General features: G+C 37.5%; 3 protein-coding genes across 5 annotated transcripts; 2 read left to right on the top strand and 1 right to left on the bottom strand.

Moving 5' to 3' along the window:
* The first annotated feature begins 1,205 nt into the window (after positions 1 to 1,205).
* On the top strand, positions 1,206 to 3,778 carry Pyd3 (beta-ureidopropionase pyd3). The gene is made up of 5 exons (XM_078186286.1): positions 1,206 to 1,391; positions 2,044 to 2,294; positions 2,727 to 3,115; positions 3,193 to 3,510; positions 3,579 to 3,778. The coding sequence occupies exons 1-5, from the start codon at positions 1,273 to 1,275 to the stop codon at positions 3,660 to 3,662; spliced, it is 1,161 nt and encodes a 386-aa protein (XP_078042412.1). The 5' UTR covers positions 1,206 to 1,272; the 3' UTR covers positions 3,663 to 3,778.
* Positions 3,779 to 3,872: 94 nt separating this feature from the next.
* On the bottom strand, positions 3,873 to 7,690 carry Br140 (bromodomain-containing protein 140). Its single transcript, XM_078186285.1, has 8 exons — positions 7,261 to 7,690; positions 6,839 to 7,121; positions 5,909 to 6,752; positions 5,529 to 5,828; positions 5,274 to 5,448; positions 4,781 to 5,199; positions 4,334 to 4,705; positions 3,873 to 4,186 (listed from the first exon to the last, which is right to left on the bottom strand). The coding sequence occupies exons 1-8, from the start codon at positions 7,417 to 7,419 to the stop codon at positions 4,006 to 4,008; spliced, it is 2,733 nt and encodes a 910-aa protein (XP_078042411.1). The 5' UTR covers positions 7,420 to 7,690; the 3' UTR covers positions 3,873 to 4,005.
* Positions 7,691 to 8,350: 660 nt separating this feature from the next.
* Positions 8,351 to 21,575, top strand: Drn (zinc finger AN1-type doctor no). 3 transcript variants are annotated; one of them, XM_078188024.1, is made up of 5 exons: positions 8,351 to 8,675; positions 15,904 to 16,141; positions 17,111 to 17,575; positions 18,380 to 18,551; positions 18,626 to 21,575. In XM_078188024.1, the coding sequence occupies exons 3-5, from the start codon at positions 17,291 to 17,293 to the stop codon at positions 18,772 to 18,774; spliced, it is 606 nt and encodes a 201-aa protein (XP_078044150.1). In that variant the 5' UTR covers positions 8,351 to 8,675; positions 15,904 to 16,141; positions 17,111 to 17,290; the 3' UTR covers positions 18,775 to 21,575. The 3 variants fall into 3 exon arrangements, with proteins under 3 accessions (XP_078044150.1, XP_078044149.1, XP_078044151.1); XM_078188023.1 differs by lacking the exon at positions 15,904 to 16,141; XM_078188025.1 differs by lacking the exon at positions 8,351 to 8,675 and having other exon boundaries at positions 15,682 to 16,141.
* Positions 21,576 to 21,871: the final 296 nt, after the last annotated feature.

Below are 21,871 nucleotides of genomic sequence, written 5' to 3'. Positions count from 1 at the left end.
AGGTGGTTTATATTGTCTTGGAAACAACAGTAACAAATAATTACACATAGGAGAAATGCGATTACATGTTATCAGTTTTATCGTATTATTCCTTATACAATTCTTACAATAACAGCATGAAATGTGATATTATTTGAAAAATTTGTGCTACATTAATATGATCACTCTGACGTTTCATGATAATCATATTACTTGAAAATTATAAAGAATATTTTCTAAATGAAAGTATCTCAACTAAATTACTTAAATATCTCATTTACTTACAATGGTACACATAAAAACCTACTTAGTACAAAATTGCCCTGTCTCAGGAGGTTCATGCACTCATGTATAAACTTTGGTAGTACAATCATTATTTTACGAGATTACAAGACCATTGATAATTTTTAAATGAAGATCTATACAATTTATTTGTTTATACGTGCATAACACGTGGAAAGATACACACTTCTTGACCTACCCTACATAAACATATTATTCTAGTTATGTAATCTTGAGATAATTTTGTCCAAATGTATACAAATATCTTCGTTATGAACACATATTTCTATCTCATACCAACTCTTGATTCACACGATGCAGTTCATAACAAGTTTATATGTAAACATTTGAACGGAAATATCTGGAGATTGAAGAAGAAGAATAATATGTTTATGCCAATCGTAAACCTTTCCTTTTCACGCTCTATGCAGGTATAGGGTTCCATTTAGAACAATGTATATGGCCTTAAAATAATGGACTCTGATGAGTGCAATTTTATCGTAACAGATTTCGGTATATAATCGTAAATAAATGAGATATTTAGACGACCACATTTATCTAAACGGTCACATTTATTCCGACGATATAGGTAATCGTTTATCTGTGAGCAAAAGTCATTAAAAAAATTATGGTATCGTTGGGTCAAGGTTGCCGTGTCCAGATCTCAATTTTAGCATACGTACCGTATGAATTATATTAAAGAAATATACAGAATAAATAATAATCGTTCATTTAAAATGTTTAAAAAAAACATCTTCATCCCTCTGCTCCATTTCATACGATACGAAACAGGTACGATATGGTACTCTTAGGAAGATATCAAGAAGCTGATTAACAGAGGCTAATCAGCTTGTCGAAAGAGCATTTTTTTAACGATGATTAACGACTGTATCCCCGACTCGTGTTTACGCGTGCCACCGGTATATATTCGGTACAATCCGTGTCTGCACATCGAGTCTCCTACGGAACGCAATTTCAAGCACATCCTCTGTACGTAACTTCGTCGTCAACATGCAGAAGAGCATGCAGAAGAACATGTTCAATCAAACCCTCGAGGACATCTTAGAGAAGAACCTCCCGGAGAAAGAATTGTCCGAAGTCAAGCGCCTTCTTTACGGCCGTGAATTACAGTAAGATTTAAGAATTTTTCATTAGCCCATTAGAAAGTTGCACTGTCATTTGTAGTATGGCTGCAAAATATTTGATCTACTATCACGGTTCACGTAGTTTTAGTTACTTTCTGTAAACTGTGGTGTGATCGTTGCTTCCAGTATTAATGTCTACGATTAAAAGAATTTCATGCATATTTTTAGATCGTCCGTGCATTTACAAAAATCGCGAATGCATATTTTCTGCAGAAAAATTGTCTCTATAAATATGCTTTCTTCCGTGGACATTGACACCGTGTTGAATCTGTTGAATGAACTGCTACGTGTATGTATCTAGCGCACAGTGGTTCTCATGATGGGAAAGACGGAGAAATTTACCAAAGAAAAGAATTATTCTGTTCGACATTTAGTTCAGATTTGTAATGTTTAAATAAGCGTTTTTTTGTGGTCTTTCGTGAACTACATACGAAATGCTTAATTTTTTCTTATTCTCACATGCTGCTTCTTTTAAGTACAATTGTACAATGTTAGAAATTTGATCAATTGTGATCTATATTAAAAAGACAAATAGAATTATTATATGAACACTTTTCTCTTACAAATATGCATCGAGTGATCTCGGAAGATGCATCTTATGCTTTTGGTAATTAAAATAAATACTTTTATCAATTAGATGCTTGGACCTTCCACAATGGACCGGAAAGACGGAATTGGACGTGAAAGGGTACATGATGAGCGGTGGAGTGACGGAACAATTACGCCCTCCGAGTATTGTCCGAGTTGGAATAATTCAACACGCGATTGTTTCACCAACCACTGACCCTCTGCAAAAACAAAGGAACATGCTTCACCAGAAAATCCAAAAATACGTCGACTATGCCGCTGCCTGCGGAGTTAACGTACTTTGCCTCCAGGAAGCCTGGGGTACGTGAATAAACAAATTCGGAAATTTTTTACTCGAAAAGAAGTTTCACAACCCTCTTTTCGGATCATTTCGAGATTCATCAATAATATAATTTGGTACATTTAAACAGTAATTGTACAATCACGTATTCTATAGATAAATCATGTCACTTTTATCGGTTGACACGCTCTTTGTAGATTAGTCTTGAACTAATATGATGCGATCTGATAAACTTGGCCCATGTGTTAACATCTTCTGATAATAATCTAATTTTGTTCAGCGGAACGATGCGTAGAAACCGTTATTCATTTATACAGTTCTTCAAAGTATAGAATTATTTGAATTGAAAAGTTAAATTTACACTTTTGTAACTTATTCTTTTTTATTTCTGTTGTTTATGGAGCCTGATTCTCGAGTGGAAATGTTGAATCTCTTTTTTTTTTTATTTGTAGCTATGCCATTCATTTTCTGCACAAGAGAAAAATACCCCTGGTGCGAATTTGCCGAGGAAGTTGGAACCGGTCCAACAACGGTACTAATGTCGGAACTTGCACAACGTCACGGCATGGTCATTATTTCTCCGATCTTGGAGAGAGACGTCGAGAATGGTGAAACCATGTGGAACACGTCAGTGGTGATCGGCCCAGACGGAAAAGTAATTGGAAAGCAGAGGAAAAACCACATTCCACGCGTAGGAGACTTCAACGAATCCACTTATTATATGGAGGGTAATACTGGACACCAGGTCTTCGACACTTGCTTCGGACGTATCGGTATCAACATCTGTTACGGACGTCACCATCCACAAAACTGGATGATGTACGGTCTGAACGGTGCTGAGGTACTATTATTACCCTAAAAATTTTAAGATATTACATAAATAAGGCCTACTAAATTTTTAAATTTGAATTTGCATAGATTGTATTCAATCCATCGGCAACCACTAGCCATACATCCGAGCCGCTGTGGTCTATTGAAGCCAGAAACGCCGCCATTGCCAACAGTTACTATACTTGCGCTATTAACCGTGTAGGAACAGAAATATTCCCCAATGAATTTACATCCGGAGACGGTGCACCAGCACACCATGACTTTGGACACTTCTATGGATCCAGCTACATCACTGCTCCCGATGGTACCCGAACTCCTGGTCTGAGCCGTTGCAAAGACGGTCTCCTTGTCTGCGAAATGGACTTGAATCTCTGTCGTCAGATGAAGGATATGTGGTGTCTCAGAGTTAGTATCTTGTTTTTGATAGACTCATCTTTCAAGTCTGTTCCTTTATGTGTATTTTCCTGTTCCAGATGACCCAAAGACTGGACATGTACGCCAAAGAACTTTCCGATTATGTGGAGAAGAACATGAACTTAAACGACACCAGCAAATAAGTTCATCCATACTATGGAAAGCCTTACTAAAGGCTGTTCGAACGAGCTCTATTTCTGATGCTCTATACAGCAAAAAAATATGTAAAAAATATACACACATATTTTTTATAATACAATATATCAGAGTTCTTAAAAACCTATCCCCTATCTATAATATAGAGTGACTAAAAATCGATTTCATATAAACGATGATTTATTCAGTCATTTAAAAACGTTATAAATAGAATTTTGGAAAAGTGCGACTTATACCTAAGTCTATAAGTTAAATCGTTTCATTAAAATTCTTTTTACATACTTACAAATATTGTGCTAACTTAATTATAAGTAATTATAACATCAGAAATTAACTAGTTGAACCAGCGTTCACTGTTGTATTATGTGTCTGCTTGCGATAATGTAACGCTTCCTGGTAAGCCTTCTTCACAGCTTTCCTATCAGCAGGCTTCCGCGATTCGATCAATTTCGCCTCGTCCAATTCTTGAGAAACTCCAAGTTTCTCCAATTTTTCGCCTGGCAGCCACTGCCTGCAACGGTATATGTATAGCTTCATGAATACCAGTAAAATATAAAAGCAGTTTAAAAAGGTCTACCGGTTAAGGTAAGTACTATCGGTTTTGTTGTGATTCTGCTTCCCATAAAGAGTATAATTGTATTGTGGGGAAATAAATTACCATGTTCGTTTGGTGTCGAAGAAGAGAACGAGAAATACTGGTTCCTTGTAATTTACTGCAAGCGCTAATACATCATCGGGCGGAGCTGGTATCGGTACACCTTTGTGTACGGTACCTCTAGGTGTGTTGGGATCTATTATCAAAGCTGGATACCATGGATAACCACGGCATTTGGCCCACACCAGCTGCAGAGCTTCTAGTCCATTACTAGTCGCAGTTTGTTTGGTCTCAACTTCCTTCTTCGCCTCACTCACTTCTTGCTTTTGTTTCTCTTCGTCTGGATCTGGAGTGGTAGATCTACTTGTCGAACAACTGCTGCAGCTCGACGATTGACTTTCACCTTCTCCTACGTCACTATCCATTGTTCCACTCCTGTAGACATTAATTATACTTTTTTAAATTATAATTAACATTGTTTTAAATGTGAATAAAGAATTTCATATCTACCTATACACTTTAAAGCTATCACTCTGTTTCTTTCTGTCATCCTCCATAACGAACATCTGATTACTCCTACTTGCACGTGCTCTGGCTTTGCGAGTAAATAAGACCGCTGTTCTCCTATTGACACCTCCACCACCTATTTCTTTCTCGCCAAGCTGCAATTCTGCCTCTCCGCGACTTCTATTGGTTCGATCCCTCTTTCTAGACTTAGATCCTGTTTGCTCAGATTCACTGACTGGATCCAGCTCGGGATAGTCCTTACGAGCCTGCTCTATCAAAGCGCCTCCTTGTTCTTTCATTTTTATACCGGCTCGATAAAACATAGTATCTTTACGATTATATGCAAGACAATTATTCACCATCAGATTGAAGTCAGCTTCGAAAGCACCGATCGTATCATATTCTTGTCTTTCTATTTTGGCCTAAAGTGTTACAAAAATTAATGTTATACAAATCAAAACAATGAATACTTTTTCTTCTTGATGTGAACAATTACCTGCATTGTAGAAAGATCCATGGGATGCGATACGATTTCCAAATAATCTGGAACTTCTTTTGTGTTCACTGGCTGCCCAAAAACATCATTCACATCTTTTGCTTTGATGGCCTCCAATAAAGTACCTAGGATACTTTCCAGTGGACGTAATTCAAACCAAAGACATTTCTCCTTCCTGTAAAATTAAATTCCCTATAATCTCATGTTCAAATATCTATATTTAAATTAAATTGTATTTTTTCAAAATAATCTTACACTTTGAATAATTCTTTCTTCAACTTCTCACGTTTGCGAACTAATTCGCAGAGTAGTCGAGCACGCTCCAAATCCTGACGTAAACATTGCCAGTACTTCAGCTGCCAATACGATTCACCACGCAATTCGCTGTCTGGTGGCAGTGACGAATGGTCCCCCAATGGTGGAGGTCTAGATTGTGGATGTGAACTCTGTAGTCTTCTGAGCAAAGGAACACCATTTCTGTATTGACGTTTCAGAGTCCAGTATGCTATGAGACGCTGTATTAATTGACTTTTCTTAGGCAACCCATCAGCTAAACTGATAAACGATACAAACATTTATAATACACGCGCAGATAGAGATGCTTAAACTAAATAGTATAACCACCTAATTATTACCTAGCAATTTCCTTGATACGCTCGGGTGGTATGGTTGGAATAGAAATAACAGGTGCTGATGAGCTTTTCTTATTTGCAATAGCTCTTCTTCTTGCATCAGCAGGATTGGTGGAAGGTTGATAATCAGGTGGTGTATGTGCCTCACAGTAAGCTGTTTTTTGAACTAACATTGGTTCTCCATTTGCAGGTTGCACAGTTCTCATACGCATGCAAAGACCAGCTTGTTGTGCACAAGTCACATGAAATGCAGCATAACAGTTGCTTTTGTGGCACTGAATGCAAGCACCCGATCCTCGACGTTTACATACGCAACATGTGAGTCTCCATCTTGCGGCAGGTATACTTTCTATGCTATCTATAGGCTCCAGGAATACTGTATTAGCAAATCTTACTTCTGGTATCCACAGGGCACACACAACATGTGCCCATGTAGCTGGACGATCAGTTTGTTTGAAAGCACCCCCTCTGTTTGGGCATAAAACACAATCAACAGCTCTTGAAGGACTTTGCAAGCATCTTCTGCACAACCACTGGCCTTCAGGAATGTATGGTACACCGTAACAATCTTGATGTACAGCTAAATTGCACATATCACAGAACAATATTGCATTACTGTTCTGACATTCTCCATCCATACAGATGCAACATACAGCATCCTCATCAGCTGCTACTCCCCCACCTCCATTTGTTTGCTGTTGAAAATAAGATTCTTTTTCAAGTCTGTCCATTAACAGCTCAAATGTATCAGGCTCCAATGCCGGCGTAAGTCCTGATGCTAATCGTCTCTCATTAACTATAGATAGCCATGCGGTATCTTCTTCATCCAGATCATATTCAACTTCACCTGAAGCAGTTTTAAACAGCATTAAAATGAGTGTTATAATCCAATACAATTAATTTGTTTTAATTATAGAAAAATAGTATGCATACCATCAAGCTCTTCTCCACTACGTTCCATGAACCTAATATATGAATTGGGAAGTGGTTCTGCTTCTCCTAACTGTTGTTCGTATCCATCTAATTCCTTAACCATTGCAACTGGTAAACTACTAAGTATATTCTTTTCGTCCTTCTCTTTTTCAGGTAAACCGGTATGACCTTTCGATACCATACTTTTATCAGCAAAACCATTTTCTTCTAAAGAGATAATGGGTACAGAATCTGTGATTCCAATTTTGAATGTCTTGTTTGCATCTTCACCAATTGGGTTTACCTTAATAGTAAATAAGAAACAAAAATGTCAAATTCCTTTTATACTGTGCAGCTTAAGATATAAAAATCCGAATTTTTATGTGATAGTAGTTATTTAAGAATAAATCATGGGTAAATATTTATATTCTAAAATTTCGTACCAAAACAAACTTTGATGACTCTTGTGTGTTTAATGGTTCAGTATTCGAAGGACTGGCACTATCGTTATTAATACCACCCACTCTATTTCTACCCTTCTTTTTGTTTGACTGCGGGGTGTTCATTTTTCTCAATTCGTTAATTCGCTTATTGTTTACCATAAACAAGCAACGTGGTTATATCACTCTCACTTTATTTTCAAATCTCCTTTACATATGTTTCACATTGTCAAAATGTGTCGTTAAAGTCGCATTCATTTCGGATATTAACGTCAAACAACTAATAAGTCTAGACATTTTTTTTTTCAGTTTGTACCAAGTTGGGAAAGTTTGCATCCACCTGCAACGAATGCGAAGAAGAAAGGCTTGTAAACGTTTGAACGAATTAGTTAACCAATTTGAGCGGCAAACATAACGTGCATTGACATGTTAATACAATGATGACACCTTGTATACTTGATGTGGAACTGTTTTCTGATTGGTAAGTTACGAAAATTGAAATGTTCGATTTATTATTTAATATACATCGAATATCTAAATATATTAATAAGACAAATAAATAATTTACTCCTTTGAATATATATATATTTTTTTAAATATACAAACAACAACACATTTTAAAATAATGGAATGTTGCCTTTACGCGACAAAACTTACAAACTATGAAGAAATTTATTATATTTACATCTTGAATTAAGCATTCTCCAAGCATAAATGAAAATATGAGAGTTAAAATTTGATCTTACTAGTTACAATGACCTCTTTGTGAGATAAAAAGTTTTAAATCAAGAGTTGATATCACCAAATGAAAGATTCTATGGTGCGCAGTTTCCATGTGAAATGGACATTACAATTCGGCTCGATACACAATTTTGTTCATATAATTTTCAAATTAACGAACGTTAGAATTCGGTAGTCAGACAGTAAAAAACAATTGCAAATTGTTTGCATTTTATTAGTTAATAACACTATTCGGCGGTCATTTCGAAAAATCATCGAATCATTTCATTAAAAAGTGGCGCCGTCTAGCGGTAAAAGGGTGTGCGGTGACTTGGAACATACAGGGTTCCAGTAGAAGCTTTCCGACCCTGGTTGCGATTGGTTCGCGTGTGGAGTGGGGAAGGGTAAGAGATCTAACTTTACACCAGTCATCGGCAGTATTTGTTCCTGTGCCCGCAGCTTTGGTCGTCCATCTCGTGATCGAAAGTTTTCGTGCGAGGACTTAGTTTACGAGATAACCGATATCTGTGTTTTGTGAGAGTGCGGGTAGCGTTAACAGTAGCTGGAATCGACTGGATTTGCGAACGAGAGGCTCCATGCTTCGCTGAGAATTATGTCGGATACTGGCGCAGGATTACGATCGGTCACACGTCAAGTCAGCTGACATATTGCGCCCTGCTACACCGCAACAGCTCTTGGTAAGTGTCGCAATCGGTCTGCTCGCTCCTCAATCACGACTATTTTTATCTAATACCCATGAAATACGTGCACGCGTAACATACACTCGATTTAATGGGCCGTTTCGTGAAATGCCTTCCGATCTAGCCGTCTCTTTGTCCCGTTCCCTCTCAAGCCACCGATTATTCCCTTCTCTTATCCCGTCCCCTTTCCATTGATAACAAAGATGTCCGCGCGCTACGTGGTGTACAACCATTACACGGGACAAAGGGAACAACGACGCAATATCTGACCAAGTGCGTATACTCTCAAGGATGGAAGCCATGTCTCTGGTGTCCGTTCTGTTTCTTCGTGCTCTTTGACTGCGTGCGTGTGTATCGTGTCCGCACGACGGCAGCGCCGATACAATTCAAGCGCAATGCACACGAATGCGTTTATCCTCCCTATACCCTTCCCCCGTCGCGGTTTTCAAACCCCCTTCCGTGTACCCGCATCCGCACTAATCTTAAATCCCCTCCCCTCTGCCCTTCGTGCGCTCCCTGGGCTAACGACGGACAGTTTTTACGGGCCGCCCTAAACTCATCTAATTACTGCGAACGAAATGAAATTCTGTGTCTGTTCCGTGTCCAGTAGTAGTAAACAAATATTCGTGAAGAATCAACGGTGTAAAAAAGAACTGTCGGAGTAAGTTGGTTTTCGATCCAAGTTTCAAAATAATCCCGTACAATTGCGAACGGTTGTGCCGAACTTTGATCGAACACGCAGCTTGAGTCCGTCGGTAGTCCCGTTTGCAGCGCGTCGGAGAAGCGACATGCTCAGGTTGTTCATTTCTGTGATCGCCGCCGCATTTGCTCAGTCCGTTGCAGTCTTGCATGAAAAGCGGAGTTGGAGGCGGTTGTAACTCACGACGTCTTGTACGATAGAGTTTCGTAGGCGGCATGTAATATCGACGAGGCTGTAAAATCGAACGGTCACACGACGGACAAAGGGCGTCAAGGGACAGAGGAAGGTTTTACGATGTCATCGGTTGTATTCAATTGGATTTCGAACTATGGCGGCTGCTCTGCTGCTGCCTTGTTTGTTAACGATGCGAGGTTAACGCGTGTAACCCTGCCTGTTTCGATGTATGGATACACTAATAGGCTCCGCGGTCGGACTTACACGCGTGTGCGTCCAAGTTATCCGGAGCGAAATAGTCGTTCGCGATAGAAACGATTAGCAGGTTGACGCTTGTATACGCGTAGATTATAGAACCTAGCCACACCTCGCTTTCTTCCGCTGCTGGCGATGTCGTAAAATGGCTACATACACAATTATCGGCGGAGAGTAACTTCGGCATCGCGTGATGATGCTTTCAGAGAATTTTACTGTCGACAGTCGGTAGCGTGTACTCTTGTTCGTTCACGCGCGCGCCAGCGTTCTCTTTTACGTCAATGAAAGTATTCGGAACATTATACAATTTTTCCTTTCGTTTGTTCTTGAACCAGTCACATGAAAATTCCTAATTAACCTATGCCTGTGCATTGTGGAGGGAACGATTAAGTCGTGGCCAGGTTATCATCGAAAACGGTCGTGCTTTAAAATCACGAATTGCGTACGTCATGCTCACTGAAGATATCCCTACCACGTGTCCACGTGCCACCGTAGCGCTGTACAATGTCTAAAAATTGCACCCGACTGTATAATATAGAAAATCTCGAATGCGTGTTTCTACGATCGTCATCGCGGTTCGTATCCATTTCTGCAGAGATTCGTATCTGCGAGACAATTTGATAGTGCCGTCCGTTAGAACTTTGCGCGAAGGTTATGCGCATTATCGGGGGACACGGCGATTGTGAAACTCGAGGCACTAGGTAAACAAACAAATCGTAGACGAATTTTTATGTAGCTATCGATACAATTGCTTTTGAAAACAATACCATTCCCAAAATTTCCTTCGATTCTCATGACGCGACGTGTTAATCGTGCCAGTCGTTGATTAGCAAGTTCTTGGAACGTTTGTCTCCGGATCAAATAGAAGGTTAACGAATTCTATATATTTTTTCTTATCGTTTCTAGCTGATTACTCGAAGTTGCACGATCTTGCATCAGAAAATTATTTTCGACCAGCGTAGACCAAGAAGATATGTAGCTCATTGTCAGTCGACTATATGTATAGGAAAGGTCGCAAACATGTTTTCCTGTTCCAAACAAAAGCGTCCCGATAAGTAAGCGGGAAGTGCGAGCGAGTCATTGTTATCCAGACAGAATGAGTCAAACGTAGGCAATCGCAGTTAGAATCATCGGGGACATTTTCAGTCTGTTTTAACAATCTGTTCGTGGCCTGTAGTCACCGCTACGTTGATTGAACTAGTTCTAGTTACTTTCCGTTAGAGAATTTATGTAGACCATTTGCGTTCACTTAACCTTTTACTTTTCACTGTACGGTGTCCATGTGTGGGCCCTGCCATGTTGCAAGTTGAACATTTCTATATCTCGTGCATTGAAAATCTAGTGTAGACGAGTGAATTGGAACCGCTAATTTGGTTTGTATTAAGTGTTTTATTGATTCTGTAATTTCGTGAAACGCCTTGGGGGTATTTTAAGGTTTGTGAACAGTATCGGTGGTAGGGATATGGCAGAAAGCGTAAGAGGACTGATGACGTTAAGGCTTATAGGGCGCAGATGATAAATTGCTTCGTACCCGATGACGCGAGTTCTATCGTCAGCAATTTTGATATGGTGTTTGTGGAAAAGCAAAGTCGAAGATGTTTGTATTTATCATCAGCTCAGAGACGAGTACATTATAAAAATAATCCTTCGTGTGTACTATGTAGGCTATCATAGCCTACCATAGCGACGAGTTGTTGCAGAAATGTGTGTTGAAGTTTTGAAAAACGGCGAAAATGCTGAGATCTGAAATCTTCGAGCAATATGTGACTAATCTGAGAGGAAGTGGCGAGAGTAATAGATAAAATGACTCCAGAACATTCGAAAACGTTTGTAACAGAAATTTTTATCATGTTGCTTACGGAAATGGACATTTTTTTGGGTCATTCGTCACGCATCTTATTTAATCGTTAATACGTTAAACAGTTGATAACCTTGTTTCTCGCGAGATCCTTCGATATCTCGGAAATGTCGAATTTGCTCAGTTAATGAAACGTCGAAATTCGTCAGTGACATATTTTATATAATTCCTTTTACTTAATACGAAAAAACTTGAATTCGTTTCCGAGGTACGTGCGGATCGGACAATGATATGTAAAACAATGTTACGCAATTAAGGAGACAATTTATTTATGTTATGTGTTAACGACGAACGTCTTTCACGTCACGTGTACGCATTGTTAATTTTGATACACGGCTATCTAGCTATCAGATGTTTATTGCACGATTGCATTTCGACGGGCGACTAATATTAGAGCTCAAGATCGTTGGTAATTGTACGTCAATGGCGAGTTAATTTCACTGATCACTTTAAACTTACGTCTGATCGTTGTACCATGACAGAAAAAATGTTTATTCGACGCTTCCGGTTTATCGAACGTGAATCGTCATCTTCAATCACTAGCAACTGAATGTAATTCACAACTAATTCTCCTTTGTTTTGCAATTTTCCATCAAACTGTATCCCCGAACAAGCATGAATAACCCCGAGCAATGAATAAAGAACATTTTACTTCATCGAATTTTTAATATGTTTATCGACACGTGCCTCGTCGAAGTGACGTTACCATCTGTCAGTAAATTTAATGATTCAGTGATTTAGCTAGAGAGAGAAAGGAAGACGAGCATTTGATCTCGCGTGCAATGGGAATTGAGAATGAATCAACGATCGATGACTAAAGGGAAATTTCTCTTTCGGCTGTTATACTTCTTTTTCCTGCAAATTACCCCCATCCTTCCGCGATTCGAGTTTGATTCGGTTCTCAATTACTGGTGTGTGACGTCACTTGGTCTGAACTAACGGATTTAAATCCCGTTCATTTCGTTCTTTGGCCCTTTCACTGCAGGATTTCACTGAATCACGGACCCACTATGCAGAACGCAGTTAATTACTTATTTGTTGCAAACGATCCCTGATATCGGGCATCTCTTCGCCTCGTGTGTTTTCTTTAAAGCGCTCAAAGCAACAGGTTCGATAGCCGTTGTCGAAGGAAAAACTGATTTCCATGATCTGATTAATTAAATACACGTGTGTACGCGCGCCCACTTGTATTATTTTCACGATTAAACATCGTTGAGGGTGATTGTTAATTATTCAGTAATCCATTCTTCACAACGTGTATGGTTTTAAACGGTGAAAGTGAAAACGCGTCCTATAGTCTTAGAAGCGTGGATAGTTGCGTACTGCTTTGACATGTGTTTTAGTAATAATAAGAGAAGAGGAACAGTGGCAGAACAAAGAAGGCATCCTTTTTCTTTATCCCTTTATTTCATCTGTCGGCACGCATCAAAAAGCATGTAATTTTAATTTTATTCTGTCGCGGAGCTAGCACTTGCCGCGACATCTGGAGGATCATTTAGGAGATACAGTATGTGTCGCCATGTAACGTTAGAGTATTATTAGACAATTATACAGAAACATGTATCAATTTTCCATTTTCCAAGAATTTCATCGACTTATTCAATCACGCAATGATAACCATATATATATATATATCGCATCATGTATAATAAATTGGAACTTTAACTTAAATTTTTGACGTTTTAGTGTAGAAGAGAAGAACTATGTCTTTGATTCCATAATATTTAAAGTGTGTATAATATATTTAATAGTTTTAATTGCGTTTTGTTATTGTATGTATAAATGTCAATTAATTAAAAACGTTCATGTTATCATTAAAATTAAATATATTTCTCATTAGCAGTAGTTCCTATGAATCCATCAAAAATTATTATTCTGTTGAACAATAGTACAGAAAGCGGCAATTTTTGACTAAAATGAATTATATTTTGTATCAATTTTTTTTTAATACAAATTTAATTTTTAATATATGTTTTTATTGTTTATCGTAGTTATTGAATATTTTTTGCACAAGTTGTTCTTTTATTACAGAATTCAGTCATGAATTTGAAAAATCTTATTTAGCAAAAATCCCTCCAAAGCTTTATTAAAGAGCTGTTAACGAAAAATATTATCTATTACTAAGAGAAAATAAAAATGCTATTAGATCTTGTTAATTTATATGTTTTCTTGAATTTGGAAAATCTACACGTGTTATAAAATCATAAAGATTCGTAGACTGCTAATAGATATAACCCAGTCAAATTACGAAAAATGTATTCTTATTCAAGAAATGTAAAGCAATAGAAAGTAATGGAAAAGTAATACAGAACATAACTATTTAGTTATAAATTCATTTGATGCTCAAAACTCTGTCAGGGGGTCGATGCGTTGACCTCGTACAATGTAAGATGAACTGCACAGCTGATCTGTATACTACGGTAACGAATAGGAAAATACTTCCGTGCTGGTTAATCTAATATTCACTGTCACTGCACTATTTAGTAAACACTGACCACGTATTCCATACTGTGATTATTTTTATGGTTAAATGAATTTGTGACCTTGAAAAGAACCTATTGTTTTATAAGATGCATTCGAAGTTCAGTGCACATACCGTGATATCACATTTTCCTGAACTCGTAGCATCACTGGAGTGAACCCCTTGCACCCATCACACAAAAATAATTATGAATTTTATAATTATAATGTTACTCTGATCTTAATACTTGGATTGAACTGTGGAAGATTGGTATGATGGCCGATAATATATCGTTTTCTATAAGCAATTTTCAATTGTTTCCTATCAAAGATGAAGGTTTAATAAAATTTTTATTTTATTTTTACAATGCGTACTCTTTTCGTTGATAACGACGTATGAAAATGAAAGTTTGCTTGTAGACTCGTGGCTATTTATTCTTAACATTTAGTTAACATCGCACAAAAATTTCATGCGGTACATATGAAGCGCTACAGACACAAACAAATTCAAACGGTTGTCATGAATACTCTTTAGGCATTTTAGAAGAAGGGCTAAAAAAATATGCAAGTTTCATGTATGCTGACTTGTACAAATTTCGAGCACGGTACAAAGCCTGAACGTAAACTTCTACCCGTCGCGTCCAGCTGGCCGCCTCGTCGTCACGGCCAGTTCTATGTATTTGCTCACTGATTGGTCAATGTTTTTCATTAATAACTCGTTAACAAAGCCGCGGAGAACATTTTCGTTAAGGAGTTTCTACATAAGTCCTCAGAAAATACCACTTTCAAAGGTTTATAACATTTTTTGGGACACCTAGTATGTTTAATAGCATTTCTGCTGTTCTATTTTTGTAAAAGACACACCTGTCTTCTACAAACACGTTGCCTAAAAAGGAAATAGAAAGATATCAATTTAACTTATCATAAATCTTCCACTGGTTGTACACAGGTTATAATATCCGTATGTCGTACATAAATATCTGAAATATTTTTATTTACGTATATAACAATATAATACAAAGCCACGTATGTCACAACATAAAGCCGCATGTTGATGGTTTCTTATAAACAATTAAAATAATTAATTACATATACAATTTTATGATTCTGTCTTTATAATATTAAGTTGAAGCAAAAAGTTCTTTAAAAAATAAAAACTATGCAAATTTTGAATATCTGGAATATCGTTAATAAAATTAAAAAAAGGAACATTATGAAGTTCAAGAAATGTATTTTGGTCGCAAATTACAACTATTTGTACCATTGTACTGTGATACAATAATTTTGTCCATCTAGTTTGGAAAAATATCATAATGTGTATCATTTGTAATCTTCCAAGACATCTGAATCGTACAGATACTATCTCGCGAATTCTATTTCTGTTGTATGTGGAATAGTGTGTCTATGTCGTTAATTGAATAAAGAAAAAGAAATAAAGTAATTTGCTAATTAAACGATTTATTTCATCGAAGCTGTGTGTCCTAACCTTGCCGCTGTGGTGCGCTGCGAGCGGAGTCGCGCGCTGTGTCGCAGTTGGTTGCGCGTCCGCCCAAAGGTAGCAGATCCGTGCGATCGCCATCATGAAAACATTCGGCCGTCGTCGTCGTTATCGTTGTTTCTCCTCCGTCCTTGCAGGTTCCTCGGATTGAAGTAATATCGAGCGCTCGAGCGCGAAGTTGCACACAAAGAGCGAGAGAGAGACTGCAAGAGCGAGCACGGGCGCGCGCGAGAGAAAGAAACAGAGAAAGGGAGAGCTATTTGGTAACGTTTCGTTTTAGCTTGCTGCGAAGAGCATCGGGAGACAAAGCGAACGCGCGCATTTAGTGGCCAGGCGAATTGCGCCGAGATTCACGAACCAGGGCTTGAAGGAGAGACTCTCCCGAACGACGGCTCTTCGCTATCGATGGCACGTCGTCTAACATCGCGATAAGGATACACGGGGAACCCACTTAAATGCCTCGAACCAATTCTTACTCCATGTTGTGCATTGGTTGCGACACGACTGCGTGTTGGAAAGTGAGTAATATCACGTTTCCCGATCACGCCTCTTGCAATGGGACTTTATCGCGTTCGAACGGGAAAATCGAGTCGGTTGTGCCGATGATACGTCGCGCTCGAAACTCTCCCGTTCCCGCAGATTTCTTTCTCCTCGTCTGCCTTCTTCCCCTTTTTCTCGCACTACCCCGTCCACTGTTTTTCTCTCTTCTCATTCCCGATTCTCGAGCTTTACTTGCCCTTGGAGGAATCATTCTCAGCGACCACCACGAGGGGAACGGCCCTTGCTTTGTGATAATCGTTGTGCTGCTGACGATTTCTAATTCTCTGTGTTGGCTGTCTTGTGTGTGTATATATATGTTTGTTTTTGCGCCAGTGAAAATTCGATATGAAATTTCTTATGCTTATTTAATTCCCTTTTTCTGAAGTATTATAGTTGTAGTTAATCGCGCTTCCATAGATAGTATCTATCTTTTTTGGTGTAATGATATTGGTCGAACGAACGGTTTTTTTATTGTGTTTAAACATCTAATGACAACTCGTATTCCAAGAGAAATAAAAATGTGAGCAACTGCACTTTCTGATTGTATATTTATGTGCATTGTCTTTTGGAAAGTTTCTACTCCTTTCATTAATATATCAGAGCAACTCGTTTGTAGTTGATACAACTAGGAGTTGAGGTTTGATAAAGCGTTAGAAAATCTTCAACGGTGATTCTTATTAAAGACAATTTCATTTTTCTTTTGTCAAACATTTATTAATAATTTCTGTCAAAATTTGTTAAGTAGGATAAGGGGTAACTGCTTTCAATATTCAATTAGTAAAGCTGTTAATGATCTCTATTATTTTCATTTGTATAAGCCACATTATGGCTGTTATATGTGTTACGTATATATGGTGTGAACTGATTATACATAGATTAAATGTATGTACAAACAAATGTTTCTTTTTCTTATGTGTGACATTAAAAAGAAAATTGATTTTTGATAGGTGAATATATGGTGACACGCGGTCGTGAAGGAGCAACCAGAGAGCGAGCTGTGGCAAGAGACACTTACTTATCCCTCATTTAGCTGATTGCAACTACTCGCTATTCGTCGAGTGATTGCAAATAATAAAGAAACAAGGACTTGTTTGATTGCAAAAGTTCTACTGGGATAAACAGAAGAAATGGAACGAGAGTCTAATCCAATGCAAGCTCTGTGCCGCAGCGGCTGTGGATTTTATGGCTCACCAGCCACAGATGGCCTTTGTTCTCTTTGTTATAAAGAAAACCTAAAAAAGAAGCAGCAACCTCCTGTGTCAGCTGCCACTGTACAGACATCACAGACCGTTTCTGGTAACGCTGGCACGTTGCAAAGCGGTTTTGGTAGTCCCGCAGCTACGGGAACTACAGCCCAACCTACCATTCCTACTATACCTCAACCAACGACAGATCTACCCAACCCCAAAGAAGTGAGTTTAACTATCTTTTTATTTCTCCATTAGTTGCATTAAAAAATAATGTAAGAGTGTTGTAGATATTAGAATGAAGTATAGTTATAACTGATTGTTACTTTATGCATAATAAATGCAGTAAATTATCTTTGGAGTTTTTTTTGTCTTCTGGTAACAAATAAGGTAGATATTTCTATAGCCATGTTTTATACTACTGTGACACATATATTGGCAGGTTGAGTTACAAATTTCATGTATTATTTGATGACTTCAAAACTGCTAAGTCAGACTAATGTTTTCAATTTTCATTCAAATTAATTAAGACTTACTAAGTGTGTATAAAATTCAGTCATTGAAAACTGCTATTATCAATGAATTTTCAGAGTCATTCATAAAGACTTTACTATGGACATTATAATGTAGTTCTTTATTGCATGTGTGAAATTGTCGAATAAATGTAAAATCTTTTTTCATATTAAGGCACACCATTATTTTAAGTAATGTTTGGAAAGCTCATTGTTCATTATTACATTACCGTAGTTTAGTAAGTTCAAAACTTTTTTCATGAAGTAAGAGAAAACAGAAATGTGTTTATAAATGTAAAAAAAAACTTAATTCACTTATCACAAGGTTATTAATTAGTTCTTTCATGATTGTACCACATATAAAAACAATTGTTTAATGATTCTATTTAAGAAAAAAGAATTAAATATGAGATAACTTGCAAGGTTTATAAATAACGTTGAAAAACTGTGTAAGGAGATATTAAAACTTTATTATATTGGTAAAAATCTAGTTATTAATATTGCTGTGTTTCGACAGATAAACAGGGAAGATCAAGAAAGTGAAGTAGGCGTAAGCAGTGGAGCAGTAGCAGAAGGTTCAGTGAGTAGCGGGGATGCAGACGACTGCTTTGATGGCAAAGAGACTGACAAAGAATCTAAGAAGAAGAAAAATCGTTGCGCAGTGTGTCGCAAAAAAGTTGGTTTGACCGGTAGGTGAACCTATGACTATAAACCATAATTGCTGTGTATAAATCTCTACACAATCTTCTCGATCATTTTTCAGGATTTGAGTGCCGTTGTGGGGGACTGTTCTGCTCTGTGCATCGATACAGTGACAAGCACGACTGCAAGTTTGATTACAGAGAAATGGGCGCTCAAGAAATTCGGCGCAACAATCCAGTTGTTGTTGGTGAAAAAGTGCAAAAAATTTGAACTATTTAGTGCGTAGTCGTTGGGAAAATGGTTATATAACTATATAAACAAACAGAATATAAAACGGAGAAAACGAGATAAATTATCTGGCAGCTGATTGCACGTCGAGGGGCGAAACGGGTGAATGCGAGTTCATGAACGAAAGAGAACGACGCGGAAATACGTGTACGTGCTTGCGTGAGTGAGACGAAGAGAGAAAGATGATTTAGTGAGAATGTAAAAAGACGAGCAAGATAGCTAAGTACACATATGAGCAAAAGAGAGAGAGAGAGAGATGAACAGAGAGAGAATGAGTAGTAAAATTGGTTTGTAACACACGGTATATATATACGCGGTTAGGAAAATGAAGAAAAAATTAAATTTTCGCAGAAACGGATACGAATATGAAACGAGTTACAAAAAATGATAGAACAAGTGAACATTTGGAGTGCGTGCCGCGTGTACGAATGCTTCGAAAAATCGGATGCCAGTGCCATGTCAGTTTGTCATCTTATCGAGAGTTTTAATCGAGAATATATTTGGTTCTAACTGCTGCCAGCTTACTACACTACTATTACCTATTATTATGTACAACTATTACGGTTTATTATTATTCTATATTATGTTTATTAATTTACTTAAACGCAAAATTTGCATAAGAGCGAGCGAGAGAAAAAGAGAATGAGAGAAAAGGAAGAGTAAGAGATAGGGAGAGAGTTTTAGAGAAAGGAACAAAAAATTTGTTTTCAAACTGAACGAAACTCACGAATTCTTGGTGCGGTCAGTCTGTCCGAGACGTCTCATCGGGAGTTGCGGTTTTTTGAGTCGTGAAGCAGAAACAAATTTTATATAAATACCATTTCTGTTTGGTTTCGTAATTATCAAAACTTACAAAACTAAAAAAAAATAAAAAGGGAATGTTGCTTAGGTAGTGGCTGACGTTGATGGGTGATCACAATCCTAGGTTAACGATTAGTCTAATAATTATTAAGTATATTAGTCTATTGATTCATAAATAATGCAATGAACTATAAGTAGTACTGTGTGTTTATGTCCAATTTCACGTGAATATAACCAGCATTATTCCTCATTAAATATGTTTCAAACTATATTGCAAATCATTATTTACGCCGTGTTCACAAATCTCCGTTAAACGAATGAAACTAAACAAAGGTGAAGTCCTTGTTCTTTGTATATTTCCTGATGGTTTCAGTAGTGGATCAGTTCGAGTCGGAGCTGTGTTGTTGAACCGAGTCGTTTTCTCGATTTTTCTTCTTTTTTCCCTTCTTACGTGTATAATCGTACATTTTAGATATGCTCGCGAAGAACAGAACAAAAGCCAGAGTATGCGTATGTGAGAGGAAGAGAGAGAAAAGAAAGAATGTGAAAAAGAATAAGATTGGTGCTAGTTTCGCTTGTACCACGTGCAAACTGAAGACACGATGAAACGTCTTAAGAAAAAAGGCCAGCCTGAGAAAAACATTTAACAAGAGAGAGGCCCCTCGACGAAGGGATGACTATCGCCCTCCAATTTTGAGCGATTATTATTTTCTTCGGGATAATTGAGACATTTCTCCGTCTGTTTTTAACCATTTTCTTCCGTGTTGCAATATTCAGTTTCAGTTTTCGCCAGCGTGTCCGAAAACTTTTTAATTAGGGCTCGTAGAGAAAAAAGAGAGAGAAAGAGAACAAGAAAGAATGCGTGAGCGTGTGCGTGCGTGAGTGTGCAGTTGCCACAGTTAGGTTTGTTTGAATTTTCACGAGTCATTTCTGTTGAGAAAGCGAAAGGAAGATAGAGAAAAAGATAAAAATTAAACGAACCAGGGAAAAAGTCTAACGTGGAGCGTGCAACGAAATCACTTTATCGCTGCTGATGTATTTTTCGTTTTCAGTTTTCTTTTGATCTTGTTCACAAGAAACCAAGAAAACTCTTCGTTAAAAATGGTATGAATAGAAAATCTGATAGTCGTCATTGAGTTTTTAGCAAATTCTTTAATGGAGGGGGAGAGAAAGAGAACGAGAGGAAGATAGAAAGAAAGAAAGGGTGTGTGTGTGTGCGTGTGCGTGAGAGAGGGAGAGGTTGTGTAAAAAGGGAGATAAAGAGAGAGACGAAAAACACCGCGCCGAAAATCGTATATCATCACACGTTTTTGCTGTCTTCGAAATACTTGCGTTTTCTTTCTTTCTTTATTATTATTATTATTATTAATATTATTATTATTATTATTATTATTAATATTATTTTTTAAACGAGTATATCGATCCTTCGCCCTTTTGAACTTGCGTGTGACAGCCGATAGCGACAATTAACAAACAAACAAAAAAAAAGTAAAACGAAGTCTCTAATGAAACGCAAAAGAAAAAAGTACTGTATCGAATTACGTTATAGAATAAAGTAAATCGTTCTTATTTCAGTATCACGTTATCGATGCTCCTCTATATATAAATAATATATATATTATATAAATATATATATATATTTTTTTTTTTATTTAGTGAAAATTGTACATTATCCGTCGGAGAGAGAGCGAGATCGAGCGAAAGAGAGAGAGAGAGAGTTAGGCGAGTAAAAACGTAAAGAAAAGAAAAGGGAAAAACAACAGCGAGGTTGAAGTTCTGACAATGACTGGTCGACCGGCGGTGACTCGCGTAGCCATTTTGCCGTAACTTTGAACAGAACACTTTACAGCATTAACGTTTGTGGGACAATATTATGTGTGTACAGAGAGTGAGACTTATCGGTCGTCACAGTTTTTCAACTTTTTGTAATAATCGTCGTGCGAGGAAATGTTATAAATAAAAATCGTATTGTTTCAATAGAACTACGAGGATATTGACATTGTTGAACGCTTTTACATCATCTTACGTACACGCTATGACTACTATCGGGATCACACACATATCACGTGATCCCTTTCCTCTTTTCTTTTTTTGTTTATAGTTATAAATATAAATATATATATATTTTTTTTCTGTTCGAGAACGTTCAGACTAAGCATTGTAATTTAAGCGGACATAGAGTCAAGGCTGCGAAGAACATTTTGTACTTCCAAATAAATATGACTGGGGACCGTTTCCGTCGTCCTTCACGCAACGCCATGTTGTATATTAACAATAA

Source organism: Augochlora pura, chromosome 7, assembly GCF_028453695.1.
Source record: "Augochlora pura isolate Apur16 chromosome 7, APUR_v2.2.1, whole genome shotgun sequence".
Lineage (NCBI taxonomy): Eukaryota > Metazoa > Arthropoda > Insecta > Hymenoptera > Halictidae > Augochlora > Augochlora pura.
The sequence above is the reverse complement of the archived record's forward strand: the minus strand, read 5'-3'. Positions and strand labels throughout refer to the sequence as shown.